The 26,511-nt window shown below is 41.9% G+C and overlaps 1 protein-coding gene across 2 annotated transcripts in view; it reads right to left on the bottom strand.

The window, feature by feature from the left end:
• The window catches only part of ESR2 (estrogen receptor 2), a 69,899-nt gene that overhangs the window by 14,533 nt on the left and 28,855 nt on the right, over window positions 1–26,511 (bottom strand). Inside the window, exons 4-6 of one of the 2 annotated variants that reach the window (XM_073349864.1) lie at window positions 22,191–22,493; window positions 7,370–7,508; window positions 5,381–5,514 (exon numbers count right to left, since the gene is read on the bottom strand). In XM_073349864.1, the coding sequence (XP_073205965.1) occupies window positions 5,381–5,514; window positions 7,370–7,508; window positions 22,191–22,493 (576 nt within the window). The remainder of the gene's footprint in view (window positions 1–5,380; window positions 5,515–7,369; window positions 7,509–22,190; window positions 22,494–26,511) is intronic. The other variant, XM_078853401.1, reaches the window with a different exon arrangement.

Here is a 26,511-nt window from a genome sequence, read left to right as displayed (position 1 = left end):
AGTGAGTGAGGAAGGCACTGTGCATGATGTACAGCCAACTCCTTGGCTCTACGTGCTCTAACTTCCTTACAAGTCAGAAATTTGTCATAATACTAGCATAAACTGTGAAATGTTAAAAGATGCATTAAGGACAGAAACAAAAGAAATTAGTCAGAGAAGACTGTGGGAGGAGCAGGCAAGCAAGTAGTTGAAACAAGCATTATTGATGGAGCAGAGGAGACCAATGTGACAAAACAGAGCTGGATAATTAGGGAAGGGCAGAGTTGTAAAGGGCCTTGAAGGTTATGACATGAATCTTGAATTTAATATGGTGGAACAGCAATGGAGGGATTCCCAAAGGGAGATGATGGGGGTCACAGAGGCTGCAAAGGAAGATTGTCTTAACAGATGCATTTTGCATGGATTGGAGAGGGCCAATGTGGATTTTAAGAAGGCCCGAGAGGAGGCTGCAGTAATCAGGATGAGAAATGAAGAGGGCTTGGAAGAGAGTTAGCTGCATGGATGAGAAAGAAAACATTAGCTTTTAAAAATATTACAGAGATAGTAGCAGCAAGTTTGAAGACAGCCTGGATGTGTGGGGCATGAGAATGGAAGGGGTTGAAGATTAGATTTGGTCACGTGGATTATTTTTTTTTTTTAAACAGCTGCAGTTTGCTGTAAGCAAAAGGCAAACCTTGATGGTGTATGTTGCTTTTTAAAAAATTCAATAATTATCTCAATGAAGCTCCATAAGAATAGTTTAAATTTGCAAATGTGAAGAACGTTCCTATTAGAAGGCCATTATTACAAAGTGAAGCAATCAAGAAATGCACATGTTGAAGCCACAAACCAAGGGCAGCAAACTGGCTAAAGAATATACAACTACGCTGTTGTATGGTTACATGACTGGAGAAAAAGAAAAAATGGTTACTCACCTTCTCGTAAATGTTGTTCTTGGAGATGTATTGCTCATATCCATTCCAATTAGGAGTGTGTGTGCGCCGTGTGCACAGTCATTGGAAAGTTTTTCCCCTAGCAGCACACGTTCAGTCAGCTGTGGAGCCCCCTGGAGTGGCACCTCCATGGCAGTGAATATAGGACCCTGCTGACCCAGTGCCTTCTCAGTTCCTTCTTGTCAGCTACTCCAACAGAAGGGAAGGGTGGGTTTGGAATTGATATGAGCAACACATCTTGAAGAACAACAGTTACGAGAAGGTGAGTCACTGTTTTCTTCTTCGAGTACTTGCTCATTTTGATTCCAATTAGGTGACTCCCAAGCCCTACCCAGGAGGTGGGGTCGGAGTTATGGAATCGCTGACTGGAGCACCACTCTGCCAAATGCTGAATCGTCTCTGGCGTGCTGGGTAATTGCGTAATGTAAGGTGAAAGTATGAACCGAGGACCATGTTGCCATCCTGCAGATCTCCTGTATCAGGACCTGAGGCAGGAATGCCACTGAGGCGGCCTGCACTCTTGTGGAATGTGCCGTTAGTGCAGGGGCTGGGACTTTGGCTAACTCATAGCATGCCCGGACACAGGATGTGATCCTCAATGAGATCCTCTGCAACGAGACTGAGAGTCCTTTAATCTGGTCTGCCATGAACAGCTGGTTCAACTTACCAGTACGGCTTTGTGCATTCAATGGAAAAGGCCAGCAGTGCCACCCTGTATAGCTGGTCCCGGTGCGCCTGGCTGTCAGTCAGGTGCGGCCCAGAGGAGGAAGTCCCCACTACCACCTCATCCAGCAGAGGTACAGGGTCCTCCTGGCCCTCCGGGATGTCCTACTCAGCTCCACGCTCCTAGGCAACTACCGCGGGTTCAGTGCCAGAGGTGAGAATAGGAGCTGAAGGCAGCTTTGCACCCCGCACCGGTGTCATCTCGGAGCCTTGAGGGGTGGGATGACTCACCGCTGCCAGAGACACTCACGGCTCTGACACCACAGAGTGGGAGCCCCTAGAATGAGTGCCCTGGGTTTGGCGATAGGCCTACAGCATCCAGAAGGGCCACTGGGTAGGCACCTGCCACTGCACCTGCTATGGCATCACATGCACATCCTGTCTGCGGTGGTCCAACCTGCTCCAGTTGTGCTAAGAATAATGAGACTCCACCTCCAAGTCCGATGACATGGACCAGGAATGCGAAGGTCACGGCTTTGCCGAGTGGAGTGGTGCCAGGGATCGGTGTCATGAGTACGGCGCTGCTGAGCGGTGCCGTGACCAGGAGCGGTGCCGGGGACTGGTGCCGCGTCAAAGGTGGAGTCGGGGACCATCATAGTGATCTTCTCATCAACATCACCGGCTTGCCTATAGACGGTGCCCCAGGCTGAACTACCAGAGGCTTATCCCGAATGGCTGGGGACGGGGGAGCCGTCGTCGCTATTAAGTCCCGCACAGCCTCAAAGGTATCTGCCGTGGATGGCAACTCTATGTCCTCCACCTGACACTCCTGATCAGGAAAGTCCACCGGCACCGGACTTGACAGCCCTCCTTGCTGGGCCAAAGTCAACGGTGCCGACTCATGTGCCATTGGCTCCAGGTGCTCTTCCATAGGATGCACTCTGGCAGCACTGTCCGAGGCAGCAGCTCTCGGTGTGGGCGAGCGCTCCCTGTCCGATTTTCAGGGCCACTTCTATGGCACTGGAGAGTGGGATCTGTGCTGTGCCTCCTCCACTGGTTTCGGTGCTGGGGAGCACCAGTGCCAAGAGTATAGGCAGAGTCCTTCCTTGGTACCATCTCACGCACGGAGGCTGGGTCACTCCGCATGGAGGAGCTCAGTGCCAGATCCTGCCAGCCCGAGGCTGGTTGTGGATGAAGGGCCACCTCCATTAGGAGCTGTTAGAGTCAGAAGTCCCGCTCCTTCTTCATCCTGGGGCAGAAGAAACAGTTACCTACCTTTCGTAACTGTTGTTCTTTGAGATGCGTTGCTCACGTCCTTTCCATTTTAGGTGTGCGTGCGCCCATGTGCACAGTTGTCGGAGATTTCTGCCTTAGCGGTATCCATAGGGCTGGCTATGGCACCCCCTGGAGTGGCGCTCCCATGCCACGGTATATCAGGCGCCACCAGCCCTGCACCCTCTCAGTTCCTTCCTGCCAGCAACTCCGACAGAGGAGTAGAATGGACATGAGCAACACATCTCAAAGAGCACAGTTACAAAAGGTAGGTAACAGTTTTTTCTTCGAGTGCTTGCTCATGTAGCTTCCATTCTAGGTGATTCACAAGTAGTATCCATGGAGGTGGGCTTGGAGTTCACCGCTTAGCAGCTTGCAGCATTGCCCTACCAAAGGCAGCATTGTCCTGGGCCTACTGGGTCAGCACATAGTGGGACGTAAAGGTATGGACAGATGACCAGGTGGCTGCTCTGCAGATGTCCTGAATAGGCACTTGGGCCAGAAAGGCTGCTGAGGAGGCCTACACTTTGGTAGAGTGGGCAGTGACAATCACCAAAGGCGGCAGCACCTTTACTTGGTCATAGCAGAATGCAGGCCGTGATCCAAGAAGAAATTGTTTGAGTGGATACAGGGCAACCTTTCATCCTGTTGGCCACAGTGATGAATAATTGCGTCAACTTATGGAATGGCCTTGGTTCTGTCAATGTAGAAGGCAAGAGCCCTCCGGACATCCAAGGCATGTAGCCTACGCTCCTCCTCCGATTTATGCGGTTTTGGAAAGAAGACCGGTAAGTAAATGTCCGATCATAGGTCTGCTGCAGATTATACTACAGCTGCAGATAATTTTGCCTTTGTCAGCAACTGGAGAAGATTTAGAAGAGAGCTTTCTGTAAACTACAGTTCACACTGGAAAGTCAATAGATAAATTCTATATCAATAGATAGAACACTAACAAAAAGATCCCATTCTTACCCACAGAAAGGAATAAAAGAACAGGGATTACAGAACTATATTAAAGGCACCATAGTAAAAAGTAAAACAATTTAGTAGTTGTTTGAAAGCTTATGGTGTTTTAGATACCTGCAAACTGCAATAAGAAAATATATCAGATCCTTGTATAAGCCTAAGTCTAAGCACCCTTTTAGCTTTTGTCTGCAGTACTTCAGAGAGCAGAGAGGTGACTTGACATGAAAATCTGGACAACAAATTATTATTATTAGATTATCCCATGTACTGGAAATTAGAATAATGTGAAATTCTCTTTTACTGTTATCACACTGCTCATTCAAAATGAAAGACACTTCAGCAAATGAGACAGAGACACAGACAAAGGAGGTCCAAAGAGCGTAGATGCTCTTGTAACTCAGTATCTGTGCTAGTTTTGCAAGCTTGAAATCTATAATATGGTCCTCCCTGAGCATTAGGATTTGATAAATATCAAATTATCAAATATCAAATATCAAATTTGATAAATATCAAATAAGGTCCAAAGAGTGTAGATGCTCTTGTAACTCAGTATCTGTGCTAGTTTTGCAAGCTTGAAATCTATAATATGGTCCTCCCTGAGCATTAGGATTTGATCACATATTTAGATTAGATGAGCAAAACTTTTAAAAAAATGTGTTGACAAAAATAAATAAATAAAAGGATAAAATTCTGTTTTCTGTTAAAATACTGGTATTTTACTTATTTATGGATCGACAACAGCTGTACATAAGTATCTCGGATTCCCCTTCAGAATTATGCTGAGGCTGCATACTGAAAATAGTAGATATAAACAATATCATATTTTATTTATACAGATGTTGTTTTGGGTCACATCACTACACGATGGACTCTGGGATGAAATGATTACAGCAAAGTCTGCCAAGAACAAGGCCAATACACCGGTGGTTCATGTTATGTAAGAGAATGTAAACCAGGGATGTAGTTCTCAAAAACATTTTGCGGATCATCTGAAAGCTTTAAATTATTTCTGCTGATGAATTATAATGAAAATAAAATCAAACACCACTCAGTTTATTTCAATTAAGTTGCTTTGGCAGTATCTGAGATAACTGCGGGTATCAAGGGAGCAAAGGGGACGCAGACGGCAGCCCAGAGGGATTTACCCACATTACAAATGCCCCTGATTCAGAAGGATAGGAGCAGAATTTCCCACTGATCAGGAGGCTCCAGCAATTTTAAAAGGACAAGCCTCTGACCTTTCTGTGGGCCATAAACTCCACTCCCTGATGAGAACTTACAGACTTTTGAGTTCCTTTTACCAGGTTTTACCCTGGAATGCCACCCAAAAATATCTGTCTAATAATAATAATAAAACTTAGGACTTGACTGAATATACCAAACAAAAAGCCATTAAAATTTTAGTAACAAAAAGCACTTTATTTTTTCTTTCATTCTTTTTCAATGGTTCACGTGTCCTTTGATATTTTTGCCAATTTTAGACACAGATTTTTTCCCCTAAATAGTCAGCACAACTTGACATACCTCAAGGGCAAATATGTACTTACTGGAATTGAGAAGAATCATAGCCTTGACACACAGATACTCCTTGTGCTGTAATTTCAGCTCTCGAAATCTTGATGTTGTGGCCAGGAGCATGTCAAAGATTTCCAGAATTCCTTCTACACATTTCCCCTCATCCCTATATCAACATAGAACAAAGAGATGGTCCCCCTGCCCAAAAGAGCTTACAATTTAAGTATAAGAAAAGAGACAACAGATAGAGACAGGGGAGTACAAGGAAACAATTACACAATATTGATCAGCATGATCGACAGCGATCTCAGCTCACTAGCTGCCTGTGGTCAAGTTTTTTTGTAGGCATCACAGCAAAGGAAAATTTTAAGGAGGGATTTGAAGAAGGACAAGCTATCATTTAAAGGAGAAAAGTGATTTAAAGGATTTAAAGGAGAAAAGTGAACTTTACAAATAACTTTGTTTGAGAAGGTACATTCCCTACAGTAGCTGAAGATCTCTATAAAAATCGGATCACAGACCATATATAACTTCTTGAAAATTTTTTTTAATTTACAGGTTTCAGAGCAACAGCCGTGTTAGTCTGTATTCGCAAAAAGAAAAGGAGTATTTGTGGTACCTTAGAGACTAACCAATTTATTTGAGCATAAGCTTTCGTGAGCTACAGCTCACTTCATCGGATGCATACTGTGGAAAGTGTAGAAGATCTTTTTACACACATAAAGCATGAGGTATTTTTTCATGCTTTATGTGTATAAAAAGATCTTCTACACTTTCCACAGTATGCATCCGATGAAGTGAGCTGTAGCTCACGAAAGCTTATGCTCAAATAAATTGGTTAGTCTCTAAGGTGCCACAAGTACTCCTTTTCTTTTTTTAATTTACAGAATACCCTTAATGTCTGCTGACCCAGGCTCTGCCCTACCTTGCGGAGAGGAGGGAATGTATACAACAGGCAATCCATATTCAGAATATACCTGCTTCTATAAAAATCCAATGCATAACACATTTTTCTTAGTAATTTCTTTAGCATTGTCTTGAACAAAGCATATCCTTGAAATTATTTTTATGTAAGTAAATCAACATTTATGCCATATCATTTGGTAACAGAATTTGTTTCCTTTGCTACAGAACCAGTATTGCCTTTTAACTATCTGCAGCCTATAAAATGAGGCCTTGTATCTCACTCAGGCACATTACAGTTACAGATCTGAATTTTTGCTTTTTTCCCCCCAGAGGTGCAAAGTGCTTAAGAAACAATATTTTAGGGCCAGGTAGGAGAGTAGATTACTTCATTGACTCTTCACCTTTGGGACCCTAGCGCCCAATTTCTGATTAGGTCTTGCAGAGAATTGTTCATAGTACATCCCATCCAACTGGCACACACTGCTATGCAGATGCCTGAAAATGGCAATATGGTCACTTGTAACATATCAAATTAACTCAACTGAAGAAAAGTTTTCAATTTTATTTTATTTACGTAACACACAGACATACAGCTATTCCTTACTTCACTAACATTGCAAAGCCTGATGATATTTTTTCCATATTTAGAAAAATTAGTGTACTGTAATGATACTGCAAATGGAAAAGATGTTATAGAAGTATATTTAGGTGGGGATCAGATATGTTTTGGTAACATGTCTAGTCTTTCTTGGGGAAATCTAGTAGCTATAAAAACTAAAATTTTAAATTGTGTTTTTTAAAAATTTGGTAAGTGTCTAGAGCTCTGGACAGACACTACAGAAATCATCAAATACTGGTATGTTGAACATAATCATTTATGACAGAAATTATTAAGGAATTCACAAGTTTGATCCACCTGACATTATTATTTTTGTCTAGAGTTCTTGATCTACAGGAGAGATTAGGAACCTCACGACATTATTTTTTACAGTATCATTTACTTGTACTTTCAATGTGAAATGTTAATAGTATCCCCCTAATGGCTATATGCTCCCTTTTACCATATGCTGAAATTAAACATACATCAAAAGAGACTAATTTATATTTTTCCTCACCTCTCTAATACAAGATCCGGTGCAAAAATTAGTTTGCCAGGATAATCAATCGACCTCCACATCAGACCCACCATTAAAACTTCCATCCAACAACACTCCAAGAGCCTCACTTGGTCATACAGACTGAGCTCTATGAAGCCTAGAACAATGAAATAGTAACGTCAGACATGTCCACCTATTTGTTTCATTAATTTGTAAAAAAGAAAAGGTTAAAAAGAGAGCACAGAAAATATCTCAAACACTAGAAGAAAATAGTCACAAGTTATATGTTGTGGAGAAAACTTACCACAAAGCAGTTTTAAAATCATGAAGAATCATACCTGTGCTACTGCTTTTACATATAGGATGAAATTCCTCTGTATGCACAGCCAGCTCTAGGTCTACACACCTCACTGTGCAAGGTAAATTTCTATTAGCAGCAACAAAGGAACAGAAGAAGCAGTAGCAGAGTGTAACTCATTAAATTCCATTCTACTGCTCCTACTGGGGAACTGATCCTCCGCTACGGCTCCTAGTAGGACGCTGCTGGGGAACAGAGGATGATTAAGAGAAACAACAACAACAGAGATAAACGGGTGAGAGCATACACAAAGAAAATTAAAAATGGAAGAAAAAAAGGGTAAAATGTAATGAGGCTCAAAAATCAAGGAGGTACAAACAGCACAAGGGACCAGACCAGTGGTCCAATCTCAGTGCACCCGTGTTCACAACCCAGCTTAAGCCTTGTCAAACCTGGGTATCTGTAGTTAGACAACTAAACAAGGTGCCTGAATTCCAAACACCCATAATTCCTCTAAAACCCCATAGTGGAAAATCATGAAGTAACCTGACCATAGATGCAGTTTGTTCCTAACCCCTTTCAATCAGATTAGATTTTTATATCCTGAGATTTTATATCAAGCCACTCAGGTTCTTGTTATCCTGCCTAATATATCTGTGGATGTTCTCATTATTCATAAAAATGCCCAAATCCTTTTTTAATCTATTCAACTATTGGACCTGATGTATAGTGGTAATGAGTTCCACATGTTCCTATACATTTTGTAAAAAGTATTCCTTTTGCGTACGTTTTAAATGTATTGCCATTCAATAGCCCCTTCTTATAGAAAGAGAAAGGAAAAATAGGAGTTTCCAATTTACCTTCTCTAGACCCAGGGTCCCCTGTTCTCTATGATTCTTCTGCCATGGAATTTGCTGTGAAATTCACTGCTTGCTGCAGGTTGTGCTCTAGAACATTTGTTTTCAATAAGTGAGATTGTCATAAATATAAAGGGAAGGGTAAACCCCTTTGAAATCCCTCCTGGCCAGGGGAAAGCTCCTCTCACCTGTAAAGGGTTAAGAAGCTAAAGGTAACCTCGCTGGCACCTGACCAAAATGACCAATGAGGAGACAAGATACTTTCAAAAGCTGGGAGGAGGGAGAGAAACAAAGGGTCTGTGTCTGTCTGTATGCTGGGTCTTTGCCGGGGATAGACCAGGAATGGAGCCTTAGAACTTTTAGTAAGTAATCTAGCTAGGTATGTGTTAGATTATGATTTCTTTAAATGGCTGAGAAAAGAACTGTGCTGAATAGAATAACTATTTCTGTCTGTGTATCTTTTTTGTAACTTAAGGTTTTGCCTAGAGGGGTTCTCTATGTTTTGGAATCTAATTACCCTGTAAGATATCTACCATCCTGATTTTACAGGGGGGATTTCTTTATTTCTATTTACTTCTATTTTTTATTAAAAGTCTTCTTGTAAAAAACTGAATGCTCTTTCATTGTTCTCAGATCCAAGGGTTTGGGTCTGTGGTCACCTATGCAAATTGGTGAGGCTTTTTATCCAACATTTCCCAGGAAAGGGGGGTGCAAGTGTTGGGAGGATTGTTCATTGTTCTTAAGATCCAAGGGTCTGGGTCTGTAGTCACCTAGGCAAATTGGTGAGGCTTTTTACCAAACCTTGTCCAGGAAGTGGGGTGCAAGGTTTTGGGAAGTATTTTGGGGGGAAGGACGCGTCCAAACAGCTCTTCCCCAGTAACCAGTATTAGTTTGGTGGTGGTAGCGGCCAGTCCAAGGACAACGGGTGGAATATTTTGTACCTTGGGGAAGTTTTGACCTAAGCTGGTAAAGATAAGCTTAGGAGGTTTTTCATGCAGGTCCCCACATCTGTACCCTAGAGTTCAGAGTGGGGGAGGAACCTTGACATGGTGGCATAGTGGTGAGATTAACCTGAAATCATTTTGAGATCCAGTTGAGATTTTTTGAACTAGAAATACAGATTTTAAAAAGGAAATTTTTTTTTCCTTTGGAAAGGAAGTCCAGAAAGCAGCTGAAACTGAAAGCAGCTTGGTTTTTCTCTGCTTTGTGGCCAAGCAGAGACAAAAGGGGATTATCTTTGTGAATTGCAGGTTTTCTTTGCCTGGAGGTAGGGTACTTAACTCCTGCAGGGAAATTCACAGTCTTCCAACCCAAAGGTTTTTTTTTTCTTTTCCTCCTAAAAGTAAATAGGGGGTGTGTGTTCTACCCATTTGCCTGGAGACAAAAGTGGCAGGGTTTTTTTTTTTTTAGGATTTTGATTTTTTTGTTTTACAAGGAGCACAGGTTTGAAAAGGAATTTTTTTTTCTTTGGGCTGGGTAAGCAGGTTTCCAAGTAGTTGGAAGTTTTTTGCTTTAATTTGGGCCCAGAGCAGAGACAAGGGAATTGTCTTTTTCTGTAGGCTGACAATCACTATCAGAGAATAGATATTCTATTCCAGCACAGCAAAATTTTACAGCCAAGTTTTGTTTGTTTATTTCTAAACCTCGGGTGTAAAGTTAGTTAAAAACAGAGAGGTTAGAATGACCAAATCCTCAGCTCGACTAAAGCTGGAATTAGCCAGATTTCAGGCTGCGGAAAAACAAAGGGAACATGAAAGACAGATAGAACTCATGCGGCTGAAAATGGAAGCAAGGGACAAAGAAATGGAAGCAAGGGCCAAAGAACTGGAGGAGAAGGAAAAAGAGAGGAAGCATGTGGAGGAGGTGGAGAAGATAAAGGCTCAGCGGAATATCCCAACAAACCCTAGCAATCCTTCTCCAAGTACCACTTCCCATCCCAGAAAGTTCCCCACCTACAAGGCAGGTGATGATACTGAGGCCTTCTTAGAAAACTTCGAAAGGGCCTGCCTTGGGTACAACATCTCTACTGACCAATACATGGTAGAGCTGAGGCCGCAGCTCAGTGGACCCTTAGCTGAGGTGGCAGCTGAAATGCCTAAAGAACACATGAACAAGTATGAACTGTTTAAATCCAAGGCGAGAGTCAGAATGGGGATAACACCCGAGCAGTCTCGTCGGAGGTTCAGAGCCCTAAGGTGGAAACCAGACATGTCATTTACCCGACATGCCTACCACACTGTGAAACATTGGGATGCTTGGATATCAGGAGCAAGTGTTGACTCTCCAGTAAATTTGCCCTTCCTAATGCAAATGGAACAATTCTTAGAGGGTGTTCCTGAGGAAATAGAAAGATACATCCTAGAGGGGAAACCCAAAACTGTAATCGAGGCAGGAGAGATTGGAGCCAGATGGGTGGAGGTGGCAGAGAAGAAGAAAACTGGTCGCAGTTGGAGCGGAGACCAGAAGGGACCACCCCAGACCACACCCTATTACCGGGGGCCGCCCAAAGCCCCACCTACCTCCCAAAGAACCCTCCAGACCCCTTATCGTCCCACCACCCCGTTCTCCAGCAACCCTCCTCGCCCCAGTGACCCGTCAGCTGGACGATGTTTTAAATGTAACGAGCTGGGGCATGTAAAGGCCCACTGCCCCAAGAACCCCAACAGATTACAGTTCATTGCACCGGAATCACACCAGAGGTCCACAGGCCCAGATACCTCCCAGATACCCTTGGAGCGGAGGGAAACTGTGAGTGTGGGCGGGAAGAAGGTCACCGTGTGGAGGGACACCAGAGCACAAGTGTCAGCTATCCATGCTTCCTTAGTGGACCCCAATTTAATCAACCCAGAGATCCAAGTGACAATTCAACCCTTCAAGTCCAACTCTTTCAATTTGCCTACAGCCAAGTTGCCTGTCCAGTACAAGGGCTGGTCAGGAATGTGGACTTTTGCAGTCTATGATGATTATCCCATCCCCATGCTGTTGGGGGAAGACTTGGCCAAGCATGTGAAGCAGGCCAAGAGGGTGGGAACGGTCACCCGCAGCCAGGCTAAACAAGCCGTGAGGCCTAGCTCTGATCCGGAAACTTCTATCAGGACCCGGTCAGAGGTGATGGACCTGGACCCCAGGCCAATGTCTGCAACAGCAGTAGTGGATCCAGTCCCAGAGACCCAGACGGAACCAGTCCCAGAACCGGAACCAGCCGAACAACCAACACCAGACCCCGTGTCAGCACTGAATCCAGTACTTGCAACCTCAACACCAGAGGGCCCCACCGAACCTGAACTGGCAGCAGCCGATAACCCTACACAAGAGGCTCAGCCGGAGCCTGAATCCCAACATAGTGCACCAGCGGAGAGCGGTTCACAGTCAACAGAAACAGTTCCATCCCCTATATCGCTTCCAGAGGGACCAAGCCTAGGTCCACAATCCCATGAGGAACTGATGTCTCCAGCATCAAGGGAACAGTTCCAGACCGAACAGGAAGCAGATGAAAGCCTCCAGAGAGCTTGGACGGCGGCACGGAGCAACCCACCGCCTCTCAGCTCTTCTAATCGATCCAGGTTTGTTATAGAAAGAGGACTTTTATACAAGGAAACTCTTTCTGGTGGACACCAGGAAGACTGGCATCCTCAGAGATAGTTGGTAGTTCCAACTAAATACCGGGCCAAGCTCTTGAGCTTAGCCCACGATCACCCTAGTGGCCATGCTGGGGTGAACAGGACCAAAGACCGTTTGGGGGGGGTCATTTCACTGGGAGGGAATGGGCAAGGATGTTTCTACCTATGTCCAGTCTTGTGAGGTGTGCCAAAGAGTGGGAAAACCCCAAGACCAGGTCAAAGCCCCTCTCCAGCCACTCCCCATCATTGAAGTTCCATTTCAGCGAGTAGCTGTGGATATTCTGGGTCCTTTTCCGAAAAAGACACCCAGAGGAAAGCAGTACATACTGACTTTCATGGATTTTGCCACCCGATGGCCGGAAGCAGTAGCTCTAAGCAACACCAGGGCTAAAAGTGTGTGTCAGGCACTAGCAGACATTTTTGCCAGGGTAGGTTGGCCCTCCGACATCCTCACAGATGCAGGGACTAATTTCCTGGCAGGAACTATGAAAAACCTTTGGGAAGCTCATGGGGTAAATCACTTGGTTGCCACTCCTTACCATCATCAAACAAATGGCATGGTGGAGAAGTTTAATGGAACTTTGGGGGCCATGATACGTAAATTTGTAAATGAGCACTCCAATGATTGGGACCTAGTATTGCAGCAGTTGCTCTTTGCCTACAGAGCTGTACCACATCCCAGTTTAGGGTTTTCCCCATTTGAACTTGTATATGGCCGTGAGGTTAAGGGACCATTGCAGTTGGTGAAGCAGCAATGGGAGGGATTTACACCTTCTCCAGGAACTAACATTCTGGACTTTGTAACCAACCTACAAAACACCCTCCGAACCTCTTTAGCCCTTGCTAGAGAAAACTTACAGAATGCTCAAAAAGAGCAAAAAGCCTGGTATGATAAACATGCCAGAGAGCGTTCCTTCAAAGTAGGAGACCAGGTCATGGTCTTAAAGGCGCTCCAGGCCCATAAAATGGAAGCATAGTGGGAAGGGCCATTCATGGTCCAGGAGCGCCTGGGAGCTGTTAATTATCTCATAGCATTCCCCACCTCCAACCGAAAGCCTAAGGTGTACCATATTAATTCTCTAAAGCCCTTTTATTCCAGAGAATTAAAGGTTTGTCAGTTTACAGCCCAGGGAGGAGACAACGCTGAGTGGCCTGAAGGTGTCTACTACGAAGGGAAATGTGCTGGTGGTGTGGAAGAGGTGAACCTCTCCATGACCCTTGGGCGTATGCAGCGACAGCAGATCCAGGAGCTGTGCACTAGCTACGCGCAAACATTCTCAGCCACCCCAGGACTGACTGAACGGGCATACCACTCCATTGACACAGGTAATGCTCACCCAATTAGGGTCCAACCTTACCGGGTGTCTCCTCAAGCTAAAACTGCTATAGAACGGGAGATCCAGGATATGTTACAGATGGGTGTAATCCGCCCCTCTGAAAGTGCATGGGCATCTCCAGTGGTTCTAGTTCCCAAACCAGATGGGGAAATAAGTTTTTGCGTGGACTACCGTAAGCTAAATGCTGTAACTCGCCCAGACAACTATCCAATGCCACGCACAGATGAACTATTAGAGAAACTGGGACGGGCCCAGTTCATCTCTACCTTGGGACTTAACCAAGGGGTACTGGCAGGTACCGCTAGATGAATCTGCCAAGGAAAGGTCAGCCTTCATCACACATCTCGGGCTGTATGAATTTAATGTACTCCCTTTCGGGCTGCAAAATGCACCCGCCACTTTCCAAAGACTTGTAGATGGTCTCCTAGCGGGATTAGGAGAATATGCAGTCGCCTACCTTGACGACGTGGCCATATTTTCGGATTCCTGGGCAGACCACCTGGAACATCTACAAAAAGTCCTTGAGCGCGTAAGGGAGGCAGGACTAACTGTTAAGGCTAAGAAGTGTCAAATAGGCCTAAACAGAGTGACTTACCTTGGACACCAGGTGGGTCAAGGAACTATCAGCCCCCTACAGGCCAAAGTGGATGCTATCTAAAAGTGGCCTGTCCCAAAGTCAAAGAAACAGGTTCAATCCTTCTTAGGCTTGGCCGGTTATTACAGACGATTTGTACCGCACTACAGCCAAATCACTGCCCCACTGACAGACCTAACCAAAAAGAAACAGCCAAATGCTGTTCAGTGGACCGAAAAGTGTCAGAAGGCCTTTAACAAGCTTAAAGCGACACTCATGTCTGACCCTGTACTAAGGGCCCCAGACTTTGACAAACCGTTCCTAGTAACCACAGATGCATCCGAGCGTGGTGTGGGAGCAGTTTTAATGCAGAAAGGACCTGATCAAGAATTCCACCCTGTAGTGTTTCTCAGCAAAAAACTGTCTGAGAGGGAAAGCAACTGGTCAGTCACTGAAAAAGAATGTTACGCCATTGTCTATGCTCTGGAAAAGCTACGCCCATATGTTTGGGGACGGCGTTTCCACCTGCAAACCGACCATGCTGCACTGAAGTGGCTTCACACCGTCAAGGAAACTAACAAAAAACTTCTTCGGTGGAGTTTAGCTCTCCAAGATTTTGATTTCGACATCCAACACATCTCAGGAGCTTCTAACAAAGTGGCTGATGCACTCTCCCGTGAAAGTTTCCCAGAATCAACTGGTTAAAATCGTCCTTGAGATGTGGAAAATATTGTTAGTCTTTATGTACTTGGTAGTATATTTAGAGATGCATGTGTCTTATTAACTCTGTTTTTCCTAGAGCTCCAGGAAGAAATCCCAGCCAGTGTTTCACCCTAGCTGAGATTTGGGGGGCGTGTCATAAATATAAAGGGAAGGGTAAACCCCTTTGAAATCCCTCCTGGCCAGGGGAAAGCTCCTCTCACCTGTAAAGGGTTAAGAAGCTAAAGGTAACCTCGCTGGCACCTGACCAAAATGACCAATGAGGAGACAAGATACTTTCAAAAGCTGGGAGGAGGGAGAGAAACAAAGGGTCTGTGTCTGTCTGTATGCTGGGTCTTTGCCGGGGATAGACCAGGAATGGAGCCTTAGAACTTTTAGTAAGTAATCTAGCTAGGTATGTGTTAGATTATGATTTCTTTAAATGGCTGAGAAAAGAATTGTGCTGAATAGAATAATTATTCTGTCTGTGTATCTTTTTTGTAACTTAAGGTTTTGCCTAGAGGGGTTCTCTATGTTTTGGAATCTAATTACCCTGTAAGATATCTACCATCCTGATTTTACAGGGGGGATTTCTTTATTTCTATTTACTTCTATTTTTTATTAAAAGTCTTCTTGTAAAAAACTGAATGCTTTTTCATTGTTCTCAGATCCAAGGGTTTGGGTCTGTGGTCACCTATGCAAATTGGTGAGGCTTTTTATCCAACATTTCCCAGGAAAGGGGGGTGCAAGTGTTGGGAGGATTGTTCATTGTTCTTAAGATCCAAGGGTCTGGGTCTGTAGTCACCTAGGCAAATTGGTGAGGCTTTTTACCAAACCTTGTCCAGGAAGTGGGGTGCAAGGTTTTGGGAAGTATTTTGGGGGGAAGGACGCGTCCAAACAGCTCTTCCCCAGTAACCAGTATTAGTTTGGTGGTGGTAGCGGCCAGTCCAAGGACAACGGGTGGAATATTTTGTACCTTGGGGAAGTTTTGACCTAAGCTGGTAAAGATAAGCTTAGGAGGTTTTTCATGCAGGTCCCCACATCTGTACCCTAGAGTTCAGAGTGGGGGAGGAACCTTGACAGAGATATATTTTTGAATTGAAAATGCCTGCTTTGTAGAAGTTGTCAGGGTGAAGCTGGAGGTTTTGGTTGCTATGGGATGGGCAGTTGGGGCTTTTGGAATCTGTTCTGGCATGGGAGGCAGTATGGGATTGTGCATAAAGCACAGTAGCTGTCTGTTCTTGTTAAAGTGATCTGCAGTGAAATAGTTAACAGTGCTAGCATTTACATTGTTATCTGTAGACTTCAGTGTTAACATTCCATTGTGATAAATGGGGCAGCTATTGCTTTTCAGAGCTATTGTTTTAGGCAGCCTGTAGACACAGGAAGACAAAATTATGTCATAAGGTCTAGAAATATACATTTTAAATAATGAAAACTTGTGTTGTGGCAACAACAAATCAAATAATATTAAAATAAACAACACTGGCTACTGTATGGATTATATAATTTTTTCATATTTAATTTAATAAAAACATCAGTTTTTAATTTGCAGCCAGTATAGCATTACTGCCAGTGTCACAGAATCCAGATCCAATTGTCGCACATAGTCTTATCTATTTTGTATACCTCTATTATGTACCTCTTTGTAGGTGTCTTCTCAAAATGAAGATTTAGGTCAGTTGAAGCCAGAGAAGACTAAGAAAAATCATTGGGACCCATATCAAAATTAAGCAAATGTGCATCACTTTGCTGAGATGTAAATTAACTGTAACCATGCAGGAATAGGACCTGTCACTTCAGACAGTGCAAGGAAAACTTTTGATCAATGTACAGTGACAGCCAAAACAGCATACCAAAAAACCCCCGCCAATACACAAAAACAAAATTGGCAGTATAATAAATGAGATTTTAAATGTTACAATTTCATTCCTAAAATAAAAATGTTCTAATGCCACTATATAAATCAAATGGTACGCTCTCACCTGGAATATTGTGTTTGGTTCTGGTCACTCTATTTCAAAAATCCTACTAAGCTATGGAACTCAATGGTATATAGTGGGAATGAGTTCTAGTCACCGTATTTCTATGGTCGGTGTAATACAGGAGGTCAGATTACATGATCACAATAAGAACGGCCATACTGGGTCAGTCCAAAGGTCCATCTAGCCCAGTATCCTGTCATCCGACAGTAGCCAATGCCAGGTGCCACAGAGGGAATGAACAGAACAGGTAATCATTAAGTGATCTATCCCCTGTCGCCCATTCCCAGCTTCTGGCAGACAGAGGCTAGGGACACCATCCCTGCCCATTGTGGCTAAGAGCCATTAATGGACCTATCCTCCATGAATTTATCTAGTTCTCTTTTAAACACTGTTATAGTCTTGGCCTTCACAACATCTTCTGGCAAAAAATATTTCCTTTTGTTTTAAACCTGCTGCCTATTACCTGAATTTGGTGGCCCCTAGTTCTTGTGTTCTAAGAAGGAGTAAATAACCCTTCTTTCTCCACACCAGTCATGATTTTATAGACCTTTATCATATCCCCCCTTAGTCGTCTCTTTTCCAAGCTGACAAGTCCCAGTCTTATTATTCTCTCCTCATACGGCAGCCATTCCATAACCCTAATCATTTTTGTTGCCCTTTTCTGAACCTTTTCCAAGTCCAATATATCTTTTTTGAGATGGGGTGACCACATCTGCATGCAGCATTCAAGACGTGGGTGTGCCAATGGTCCCTTCTGACCTTTGAATCTATATGAAAAAGAATACAGCAGAAGTAGACAGTGCAGTTCCTGATCTCTAATCCATTAAACTAGCTAACCTAAAAAGAGTTTAAAAACTTTAAAAGCAAAAGTCATTATGAAGATTTCTATGCCTCTAAACAAATATTTCAGCCTTATCACACCCACTAACACCAAAAGTATATTCGGCAATAGAGAAAAAACAATGTGGCAAATTGCAGTCACAGTAGAACAATATGACCCAAAAAATACCCTGAAAAACACATTCAAATTAAAGAAAAAAATACTTATGAAAAGCAGCTATTGCTTGCCATCTAGGAAAGTAACAAATATAATGCCCCTACCAATTACTTTCACTTCTGCTTTGAGTGATAAAATAACTTGAAACTGAAAATGGGTTCCTTATCCAACTGCATGGGAGCAAGGATTTACCATTTTCAAAAAGTCACTGAAAGTACAATTACTGCTCATTGGGCCACAGTTCAAGACCTCTGTAATTTAAATATAATTTAAGACTTTTCTTACAGAAATATATGTACCTGTAAGAAATATACCAGTATATTATAACAAAGAAAAAAAATAAATTTTTCTAGTTTCTCATCTCAGAGACTGTTTTCATCTTTCCTATTATGCATCATTTTTGTAGTTATCATAAAAAACATTCAAAAATTTGGATAAGCCAGAATGGTTGACTAAGAAGAGGACTAGGGTCCTCGACCTGCAACTCGGGAACTGTTGGGTGCTCAGAGCTTTGAAAGTCAGACTGCTTCTTTAAAGCCTAAATATGGATTTAGGCACCTAACTTTAGGCACCCAATTTTGAAAAGTTAGCCTACTCCTACATTCTGAAGCTTAGCTATAATTATTATTTTTAAATCAATATTACAGTAAACAAGTAAAAGTTGTGTTAACTATCACAAGAGGTAGTGTTTGGCACTCAGAATTGGGAATGCATTCAATTTAAGTCACTTCTATTTTCTACATTGTTCTAAAACTAACAGTCTATTTTTATTCTATAAAATACAAGCTAATTAGTAAAAACAATATACACAATACTCTAATAATGCTTCTAGGATCTATATGATGATTTCTAATTGCCTTAAGAACTGTTTTTTCATGTAGTTGGAATATCACCAAGAAAGGGATTTGATTTGCAATACTCTGAAAATAAAGACACTACAAGCATTCAAAAACCAAACCAAACAAAAACTCTGCAACAAAATATAGTAATCAGAGTTGCAATGAAAGTTCTGCTTCATGATGGACTTGAAATTTCAAAATCTGGCTCTGTTCAAACTGGATTGAAAACTGAAAATTTTATAATTCTCTGAAAAAATTGATTTTTTGTTTCAGATTATTTTAAATGCTTTAAATACAAAAGTTACAAAGAAAATGCACAAAAAACCCCCAAAACATAAGTTTATTTCTGAACACGTTGGAACTTGTCCTCAAAACAAAATTAATCTAATTTTGTAAAATGCTTTAATTTCAACAGAACCACATATTCCAATGGAGTACAGTTCTGCTGAATTAACCCAAACAGTAACAAAACATACTGATGCACAATAGGAATCACTGTTTAGCATTCTCTTCCTTGAATTTACACACATTTTATACTAGTAGGAATAAGGATGAATGATTTAGACATTCAACTTCAGAACATACAAGCCTCAGTTCTCAATCTAATCTTCTTTCTTCAACTTGCCGTGAGTTCTCACCATCTAGTTCATCTCTCAATCATGAACTCAATCCTGCAAACACTGACCACCAGATGTAATATTTGCTACCATTAGTAGTACTACGGTAGTCTTACTGGGACTACTCTTAGTGGTAAGCACTATGCTTGAAGATAAGTGTTTGCCTGGTTGAGCCCTATGATGCTGTATCTCCGTTTTCCTTTATTGTTTAAATGTTTCTTTTATTTAGCTACTATTCTGTTGGTGAATTTAGTTCTCGGGAGACTGAGGGATTAGTCATTGGCTTAGTATATGCTAAACAGTGTGGCCAAAGAGAAGGCAAGCGTCTTCATACAACTTTGTCAATGATCTGCCACTTAAATTGATGAGTCAATCTGGGTGAAATTTTTCAGTCAAAATTATTTTTCAACCAAAATTGTATATTTTTTTAACAGTGAAATGTTTCATGAATTTGTGTCAGTTCTACTTAACTGTTTTGGTTAAAAAAACCCTAAAATATATTCCAAAAAAATTGAAAAATTCTGTTTCAACATTTTCTAAACAAAAGATTTCACATTTTTTAGTTCAAAATGAATGTAAAATATTTTTTTAAAAATTCAAAAACATTTATAAATAGTAACATGAAAACAGGATGTTTTGATTGTGTCAAAAAAACATTCAATCTGAAATTAATTTTTTGACTTTTCAATTTACTAGAAGCTCTGAAATATTTTGTTTTCAGTTCAACTTGAAAATAAATTTTTTCTTCAATTTTTCAGAAATACCAGTGAACTGAAAAAATCTGTTGTTTCACAACTTTCATAGAATATCAGGGTTGGAAGGTACCTCAGGAGGTCATCTAGTCCAACCCCCTGCTCAAAGCTAGACCAATTCCCAACTAAATCATCCCAGCCAGGGCTTTGTCAAGCCTGACCTTAAAAACCTCTAAGGAAGGAGATTCCACCACCTCCCTAGGTAACGCATTCCAGTGCTTCACCACCCTCCTAGTGAAAAAGTTTTTCCTAATATCCAACCTAAATCTCCCCCACTGCAACTTGAGACCATTACTCCTCGTTCTGTCATCTGGTACCACTGAGAACAGTCTAGATCCATCCTCTTTGGAACTCCCTTTCAGGTAGTTGAAAGCAGCTATCAAATCCCCCCTCATTCTTCTCTTCTGCAGACTAAACAATTCCAATTTCCAACTTACTGGAAAAGTGTTCCTATTTTTCTCCTAGTCCATTCTTGAACAGAGATTTGTGATCAGTTACATTCTGATTTTGTAAGAAGGAAAAAAAGAGAAAAGCAGTAGGTCATAACGACAGGGTTGGCATAAAACTGTAGATTTTCTAGGCCAGAACAAATAAGGTTATGCTTTAATACTTTGCCATGAGTTCTCTAAACAGAATGTGTGATAAATCTGAGCACAGTACTACATACTACTTTGCAAGCTGATGCTCTTGTATAGCAACAACAAAGTAAACTGTTAAATCATGGGACAAACTCTGTGCCTGGATACATGCATGTTGTTTTCAATTACTGTAATGGGAGCTGTTCATCAGAATTCCAGGGATGAATTTGGCCTTAACGGTTTTTAAATTATGTAGACATTTTAAATTTAATTTAATACTTAAGTGGAGAAAGATAGTCAGTCTATTCATCACTGTTGACGTATTAAAATGCTAATTTATGGTTCCTAACAAAACTGCTCTTTAGTCCACTTGCTAAAAAGGACTTAGTTAACTTTACATGTAATTGCTGATCTTGTCTAATAAACAAGTGTTCACTAATTTTAAAATGCCAGATACATCATATATGATACGGTTGTTCTCTAAATCAAAACATTTTTGGCGAATTATGGAAGTAAAGAGTTTTTACTCCTGAGCGAAAGCTGTGCCACTGCGCACGTGCATAATTAATGAGCAGCACATATTTTAATTTTTTGCACAGAAAAAGCTTCTGCTGGAAAGTTGCTGCAGTTCCACCTTTGCCCACCAGAGGGCACTATGGTGATAGAACAGAGCAGGAGCTCCTAGCCAGCTAGGGAAGAGAAAGAGCCTACCTTCTTCACAGCACCTGTTTGGCCAGGTCAGGAGACAGGAGCTATGGGGAGACAGACATCATGGGGCTGCTGGGGAGTCAAGACAGGGGGTCATAAGGGCTAGTCGGCTAGGACAGGCTGGGGCAGGGGCTGAATTGGAATGGAGGTGCAGGGACACACGGGGATGGGAGATGCAGGGCCACATGGGGACAGGAGAGGGTATGTGGGGCAACATAGGGATGGGGGGGTGGTTGAGTGGGGGTGGAGAGAACAAGTGGACAGGAGATGCAAGGATACATGGGGACAGGGGCAGATGTGCCTGACAGAATGGGAGAGGCTGGGGTCAGCTAGGGTCTGCATGAGGGAAGCTCCCTAACAATCGCTCCCTGCCCCGCAAAAAACTTGTTCCATACTTTTCCCACACATACCCAGCAACCCTCCAAGATCACACCCAGACTCCTTCCCAGCAATTACTTCCCTCTCCCTCAGCTCCTCCATTACCTCTGACTCCCCCAAGCCTTTGCACTGCTTCTGAAGAGTGTGAGAACTACGGTTCTGTACTGTAGTTTAAATGAATTTTTCCTCAGAGTTCTATATTAATATGCCTAGTATGGAATCTATTTGTCAAAAAACATTTCCTGAATCTTTTTTGTTGTCTGTATTATTACAGACATACTTGCTGATAGGTACTTTGAAATAAATGACCAAAAATAATTGAAACTGGTGTGATTATATTGTGTGATTTTGACAAATAAAATATGCAGAATTCTGCAGTATTTTAAAATATTGTACAAAGAATTTAGAATTTTTTTGTTGCAGAATTTGTAAGTTTTCCACTGCCATTTTAAAAGTAAAATCTTAAGGCCTTGAACCTACACATTTATTACCACACTACTTCTACTTCAGAACCTAAACAATGGATTAATATTTATAGTAGAGGTATTTGCACCTAGTACAAAATTTCTATGGAAAAAAAAAAGTTTTTGAAATTCTTACCAGGAATTTTCTTGGCCCAACCAATCATGTGAACCAATTCTTTGTCTGCAAGTTTTGTCAATGACATCATCATGGAGACTTCTGTAAATGGCTTGTTGGGGCGACTCACCAGCAACACATTAGGCGGTTCGGCTTCAAGTAACGTTAAAATGAACTGCTCAGGACTGAGTGCATTAAGGAGGATTTCTTTCACTCGGATTGTATTTTCACTATTCTTTTTAGCTTTGCCAGTGCAATGCACTTGATCTTCTGAATTACGATGCCGGCGTATGATACGATACCCACAACGTTCTCTTCTTGAACCTGAGACAAAAAAAGTTACATAATTACAATTTTTTTCTACCACAGTTTTACATGAATCCAAAGAAGGAGAAAGACAACAAAAAGTACATTCCACACTGAAGTTAGGATTTTCAAGGCACTCAGCGTTGGTTTAACTCAGCCTCCATTAAGGTCAACGGAAGCACTCTCAATCCAAAAGAATATAACTTAAAGTGAGCTGAAATCAGGTCTAAAATCTGTTTTAAAATCAAAAACTCAGCAGAATAGCTCCCATTGACTTTAGCGACAAACAGATCAGGTCTTTGTTTGCAAACAAAGTGGATAAATACATATACAACAAAATAAATAGAATGAGTTCTGAAAGCATGTCAACTGATCCAAAATAAACACCTCACATGGAAATACAAGCTGGGCCTTATTAAAGGCCAGAAGTTGTTTGTTTATTGTTCACTATGTCACAGAGCAAGCTGATTTGCTCTGGCTGTGAATACTACTATACTTGAGAACATCATTAATTGTACTTTGAAAAATGTGAAGAAAAAGTCTTGTTTAAAACAGGATACTTTCACTTCTCCCAAAATTTAGCTATGGGATTTTTGAAAGCATTCACCTTGGACTAACTTTCATCCCACTTTGTTGCTGAATACATTATATTACAAAAAGCTTTTGTTATTGTTGTCACTCTAGTTACTGTTAAATGGTTATTTGTAAAATCTAGGATTTTGCTATTTAAAAATCAGAGGCATATTTAAATAATTTAGCAGAAGATGTTCTTAAACTGAAATTCTTTGGTACCATAACACTTATTTTCCTAAAATAAGTATGTCTGAAGTAAAAATAAAAAGACTAAATTGTTTAGAAGTCAAATTTTTGTTTTAGAGACATTAAAATGTTTTCTCAGTCTGAGTATCTGTCAAACTACTGATATGTAAGAATAAGCCAGTGCTAGTATCAGATGTATTTTGGGCCATTAATGGTCAACTAACTCTGCAATACACTTTACCAAGATCACAACACAAGGCAGCAGTCATTAGCTTTGTTTTTTCTAGCAGAATTTTCTTCAAATACCCTCTATCAAAATCTGCAGGACCCTCTTTAATCACTACCAGTTATATTTTATACTAACGTGTGCCACTCTTTTCTCCTGGTCAGGGAGCAATGCTATTCCTTTAAATTATGAGTTGGAACAGAAAGCACTTGCACCACTTCACTTTCTCCACCAATAGCTAATAGTGATCCCTCTTTCAACAGGACATTTAAACGCAAACTAACTTTATCAATAGGTCATTGTTTAATTTAGAGAAAGCCAGGGACCTTGACTTGACCTTCACTTCAAATACATATAACATTAAGCATAAAAGGGTCAAATAAATAAGTCTCCCGAAGTACTGGAAACATAATCACAGTACAAATATTGCTTCACCATAGAATCAGTACAAATATAGTTGAGCTGTCACTGGACAAATATGAATAAATAAAATAGATCTGCTATATACATTCATTTAAAACTGCGGGACAATATTATAGCTGTTTCTGTGACATTTTTCTCAGTTCCTTTTATATTCTAAGAGGTTATTGCAGAACCCAGTGCAACTTTCCATTCTTCATCTAACCTTTGGCTTATAAGGATAATTTTTAGCATTGCACCTTAAAGGGGGAAGGGTGCAGTTGTGGGTTGTTGGTTTCTTTAATAGTTAACCTTTAGCACTGTCAAAAGAGTTGGCAACAGGCTTTAATAACTATATAATCCTTGAGTTCTAGGCCACCATTTAAGTATAAATGCAAAAGGAAAAGATTAACTACTCTGGTGTGACCTGCAAGTCTTGGAAAGCCTAGTGTATTTATTGAAGAGTTAGAACAATGAGAAACAACTAAATATATAGCTCCGTATTCCCATGAGTTAAAATTCTGATCAAGTTAAACACTTAACCATGTGCAGAAGGACTACTCATGCACTTAAAGTTACACACCTTGCATATGCTGGGCCTTCTGTTGGCCAGTCAGGTCCCCAACACAAATTAGAGCAGACTGAGGGATTGCCGTAATTTGTTCCCCAGCTGCAATACTTCCTGTGGGCATTTACACCAGCCAGGAATAGTTGTATGTAACACCATCCCAACTAGATCTCCCGTGCCAAAGTTCCTGTGGAGTGGCGTAAGGTCAGTTATGCACCCAATAGCATCTCCCCATTTGTCAGGATATTATAGTGATTTTGTAGACCCTTTATTTCCGGGGCACAACACACTGATGAATCTAATCTCCTAAAGCCTCCTACTCTCTATATAAATTGTATAACCTATATTAAAACATGTTTATGTTGTTTTAAAAAAATTAGGTTAACTTTGACTCAATGTAGTTACACTGGGTGAGAACAGAATTTGGCCTCCTGAATTTAAAGTTGAGATAGGCTTCCAAATTGCCTTTTTACTAAGTAACAGAGACTTGGTGGGATAACTCACATGACTGGAGTACTGACATGGATGGATATAAACTGTTCAGGAAGGACAGGCAGGGCAGAAAAGGTGGGGGAGTTGCACTGTATGTTAGAGAGCAGTATGACTGTTCAGAGCTCAAGTATGAAACTGCAGAAAAACCTGAGTGTCTCTGGATTAAGTTTAGAAGTGTGAGCAACAAGGGTGATGTCGTGGTGGGAGTCTGCTATAGACCACCGGGCCAGGGGGATGAGGTGGACGAGGCTTTCTTCCGGCAACCCACGGAAGTTACTAGATTGCAGGCCCTGGTTCTCATGGGAGACTTCAATCACCCTGATATCTGCTGGGAGAGCAATACAGCGGTGCACAGACAATCCAAGAAGTTTTTGGAAAGGGTAGGGGGCAATTTCCTGGTGCAAGTGCTGGAGGAACCAACTAGGGGCAGAGCTCTTCTTTACCTGCTGCTCACAAACCGGGAAGAATTAGTAGGGGAAGCTAAAGTGGATGGGAACCTGGGAGGCAGTGACCATGAGATGGTTGAGTTCAGGATCCTGACACAGGGAAGAAAGGAGAGCAGCAGAATACAGACCCTGGACTTCAGAAAAGCAGACTTTGACTCCCTCAGGGAACTGATGGGCAGGATCCCCTGGGAGAATAACATGAGGGGGAAAGGAGTCCAGGAGAGATGGCTGTATTTTAAAGAATCTTTATTGAGGTTACAGGGACAAGCCATCCCGATGTGTAGAAAGAATAGTAAATATGGCAGGCAACCAGCTTGGCTTAACGGTGAAATCCTTGTTGATCTTAAACACAAAAAAGAAGCTCACAAGAAGTGGAAGATGGGACAAATGACCAGGGAAGAGTATAAAAATATTGCTCAGGGATGCAGGAGTGAAATCAGGAAGGCCAAATCACACTTGGAGTTGAAGCTAGCAAGAGATGTTCAGAGTAACAAGAAGGGTTTCTTCAGGTATGTTAGCAACAAGAAGAAAGTCAAGGAAAGTGTGGGCCCCTTACTGAATGGAGGTGGCAACCTAGTGACAGAGAATGTGGAAAAAGCTAATGTACTCAATGCTTTTTTTGCCTCTATGTCTTCAGGAACAAGGTCAGCTCCCAGACTACTGCACTGGGCAGCACAGCATGGGGAGGAGGTGACCAGCCCTCTGTGGAGAAAGAAGTGGTTCGGGACTATTTAGAAAAACTGGACGAGCACAAGTCCATGGGGCCGGATGCGCTGCATCCGAGAGTGCTAAAGGAGTTGGTGGATGTGATTGCAGAGCCATTGGCCATTATCTTTGAAAACTCATGGCGAGCAGGGGGAAGTCCCAAACGACTGGAAAAAGGCTAATGTAGTGCACATCTTTAATAAAGGGAAGGAGGAGGATCCTGGGAACTACAGGCCTGTCAGCCTCACCTCAGTCCCTGGAAAAATCATGGAACAGGTCCTCAAGGAATCAATTCTGAAGCACTTAGAGGAGAGAAAAGTGATCAGGAACAGTCAGCATGGATTCACCAAGGGCAAGTCATGCCTGACTAATATAATTGCCTTCTATGACGAGATAACTGGCTCTGTGGATGAGGGGAAAGCGGTGGATGTATTGTTCCTT

This window comes from Lepidochelys kempii, chromosome 6 (genome assembly GCF_965140285.1).
Source record: "Lepidochelys kempii isolate rLepKem1 chromosome 6, rLepKem1.hap1, whole genome shotgun sequence".
Taxonomy (NCBI): Eukaryota; Metazoa; Chordata; order Testudines; family Cheloniidae; genus Lepidochelys; species Lepidochelys kempii.
Note: the sequence above shows the minus strand (reverse complement) of the source record. Positions and strands in the feature narration are given on the sequence as shown.